The 2,534-nt window shown below is 49.0% G+C and overlaps 1 protein-coding gene across 1 annotated transcript; it reads left to right on the top strand.

Annotated features, from left to right (window-relative positions):
• The first annotated feature begins 389 nt into the window (after positions 1-389).
• On the top strand, positions 390-1,879 carry LOC123161152 (uncharacterized). The gene is made up of 2 exons (XM_044578997.1): positions 390-775; positions 1,058-1,879. The coding sequence occupies exon 2, from the start codon at positions 1,209-1,211 to the stop codon at positions 1,623-1,625; it is 417 nt and encodes a 138-aa protein (XP_044434932.1). The 5' UTR covers positions 390-775; positions 1,058-1,208; the 3' UTR covers positions 1,626-1,879.
• Positions 1,880-2,534: the final 655 nt, after the last annotated feature.

Raw genomic sequence — 2,534 nt, 5'->3', positions numbered from 1 at the left:
AGTACTCTTTTATCCAGCAAAGAAATGAACAACACATCCGTTATGGGGCAGAGCGAGGACAGGAGAGGAGCTCCACACTGGGCTTGGCCGTAGCCCCTGGTTTTCTCGGCTGTCAGTCTTGGGATCCCTCCTGTCCTGTCCGTCCGTCCTCCCGTCGCCACCGTTTTTGAATCCCTCGAGAGCACATAGGCACCAAACACCAATGAAACAGTAGCCCGGCCATCACGCAGCGGTAACCGCGCCGTGCTACGACTCTGCCCGCGCCAATAAACATTTGGCGCTTTGTCAGGCCAGTTGCACTGCACCACGGCGGAGCAGCCGCAGCCGCAGCTCGTTTTCAACGGTTGGTAAACCGTAAACAAAGCGAGTGAGAGCCGAGCCACGGGAAAGCGGCCCAGCAAAGCAAGCGAGCCCCCCTCCCCCATCCCCCTCTCTCTCCTGCGCGTGGTGCGCGCAGTGTGTACGCTGTCCCTGCTGCGGCTACAGCCGCTGTCTGGAGGAGCTCGAGCAGCCGAGCGCCCAGTAGTAGCACTAGACCACTGCCTGCTGCTGCTAACCACTACCACCTACAGGCCTACTCATTCAAGAATCTCCTAGCTTTCCCCAAACTCCCATACGGCCTCCTGATCCGCCGGCCTCTGCTCTGAATCCGGAGATCGCTGCCAATCCATTTATTTGCTTTCCTGCATCCGGCGCTCTTCACCTCCGCTAGGCTTGGAGAAATGGGATGCGGTGCAAGATATGCTTCTTGAGACAGATGCTTCTTTGATGCAAGGTCAGCTCCTCCATCCTCCCTCCTGTATCAGATTGGATGCTTCCTTTTTCCTGATTAGGTTACGTTGTTTTCCTTCTTTTGCGTGTTCTATCTATCTGTGGTATGGATGTGTTTCAATCTGAGATTTGATGGGGATATTTGTTGCTTCAACTTCTTGATTCCTACGGATCTCATTCCGACACCGAGATACTGATTATTACTATTATTTTGGTGGAAATGATATACTAGTTCTTAAATCCAACCCCGGATTAAATTGTAAGTTATCGGTCCTTTTTCTTGCAGATTTCTAGATCAAGGTTTTAGCAGTCAAATATCTTGCTTCCAAGAAGTAACCAGACGAGCAGAAGCAGCTGCATCAAGCAGTTGAGCTTCGATTTCTCCCCCCAGTAATTTCCAAATACAGCTACAGAAAGGACACTGCTGGATTGGATCAATGGGTAGGGGAAGAGGCAGAGGAAGGAAGCCCATCGCCAATGGCAGGAGCCATGAAGATAAGGTGAGCAGCGGTGAAGAGGTTGTGCCTGCAAGGAAGAGGAGAGGAAGGCCCCAAAAGCAGCGCGCCCCCGACAAAGTCGATCTAGCAGAACCCAAGAACTCGGCAGCGGGTGTTCATGGCGATGTAGAAGGAGACGACGCAAAGCTCAAGGAGAACGACGACCCTGAAGGCAATGGCAACAAGAGGAACAGGGCGCCCAAGGAGGAGAGCTCGAACCTCGACATGGAAGAGAACAGCTCGAGCACCCGGTCCAGCAACGACGAGTCAACGACGACGACCAGGTCCAGCGGCTTCCGGCAGAACGGGAGCCGCCGGAAGAGCACGCCCCGGCGAGCCGCGGAGGCGGGCCTGTAGCTGCCGGAGGAATTAATGGAGCGGCGGCAACACGCGCTCTTGGATGGATATCTGTTAGGCAGCTGCTGCTCTTCAGTTTTGTCAACTTTATAAATTTAGTAGCAATCTTCGTCTTCGTGTTTACATGGCTCTAGCTACATGGATGGATGTAAACATATACTCATTGCAAACTATTGAAGTTTTGCTTATGGTGATGAGAAGAGTGTGGCGCGCTTGAAGTTCACGATTAGCTGTTCTAGGCTACTGTTTTACTACTACATCACATCAGTTGATATGGTGTGCTGTTTCATCACATCAGCATCAGCTCTTGGCAATTTTAGTCCGTCTTTTGCACACTTTTGTTTGCCTATATTCATCACAGCTAATCCTCCTTAGTGGTATTGGCAAGTGATCATGGTTCCTACTAAACCAAGATACCAAGACTGTTGGCTTAGATATTATCTATTACTTCTTCTATTTCAAAATAAATGACCCAACTTTATACTAACTTTAATACAAAGTTGGGTCATCTCTTTTGGAACGGAGGGAGTACCTCCATTCGGAAATAAGTGGCGTGGTTTTAGTTCGAACTAAAACCACTCCATTTATTTCCGAACGGGGGGAGTATTTACGTCTGGTGTGATAAGAATGTAAGATAAATTAAATCACCCAAGTTTATTCTACTCATAGGTGAAAATACGGACATACTGGATTCAGATGATCTGTGTGTACAACAACCACTGTGCCTTGTGCCGGCTCGGGATACATACTCTTGGATGCGCGACATTGCAAGATACTCCCTCCATTGCATTATTTTTGTTGGTTTTAGTTCAAAACGAGAAAATCTATGGAATGGAGTATCTATTCAAGTTATTTACGCAAAATCACCGCACTTGGCGCTAGGGTAACAATTTAATATCACATTTAAGA

Source organism: Triticum aestivum, chromosome 7B, assembly GCF_018294505.1.
Source record: "Triticum aestivum cultivar Chinese Spring chromosome 7B, IWGSC CS RefSeq v2.1, whole genome shotgun sequence".
In the NCBI taxonomy this organism is placed as follows: domain Eukaryota; kingdom Viridiplantae; phylum Streptophyta; class Magnoliopsida; order Poales; family Poaceae; genus Triticum; species Triticum aestivum.
The sequence above is the reverse complement of the archived record's forward strand: the minus strand, read 5'-3'. Positions and strand labels throughout refer to the sequence as shown.

What these genes read in the sequence shown, in the direction of transcription:
- LOC123161152 (XM_044578997.1), top strand. Translation starts at nt 1,209, where the DNA reads ATGGGTAGGGGAAGAGGCAGAGGAAGGAAGCCCATCGCCAATGGCAGG.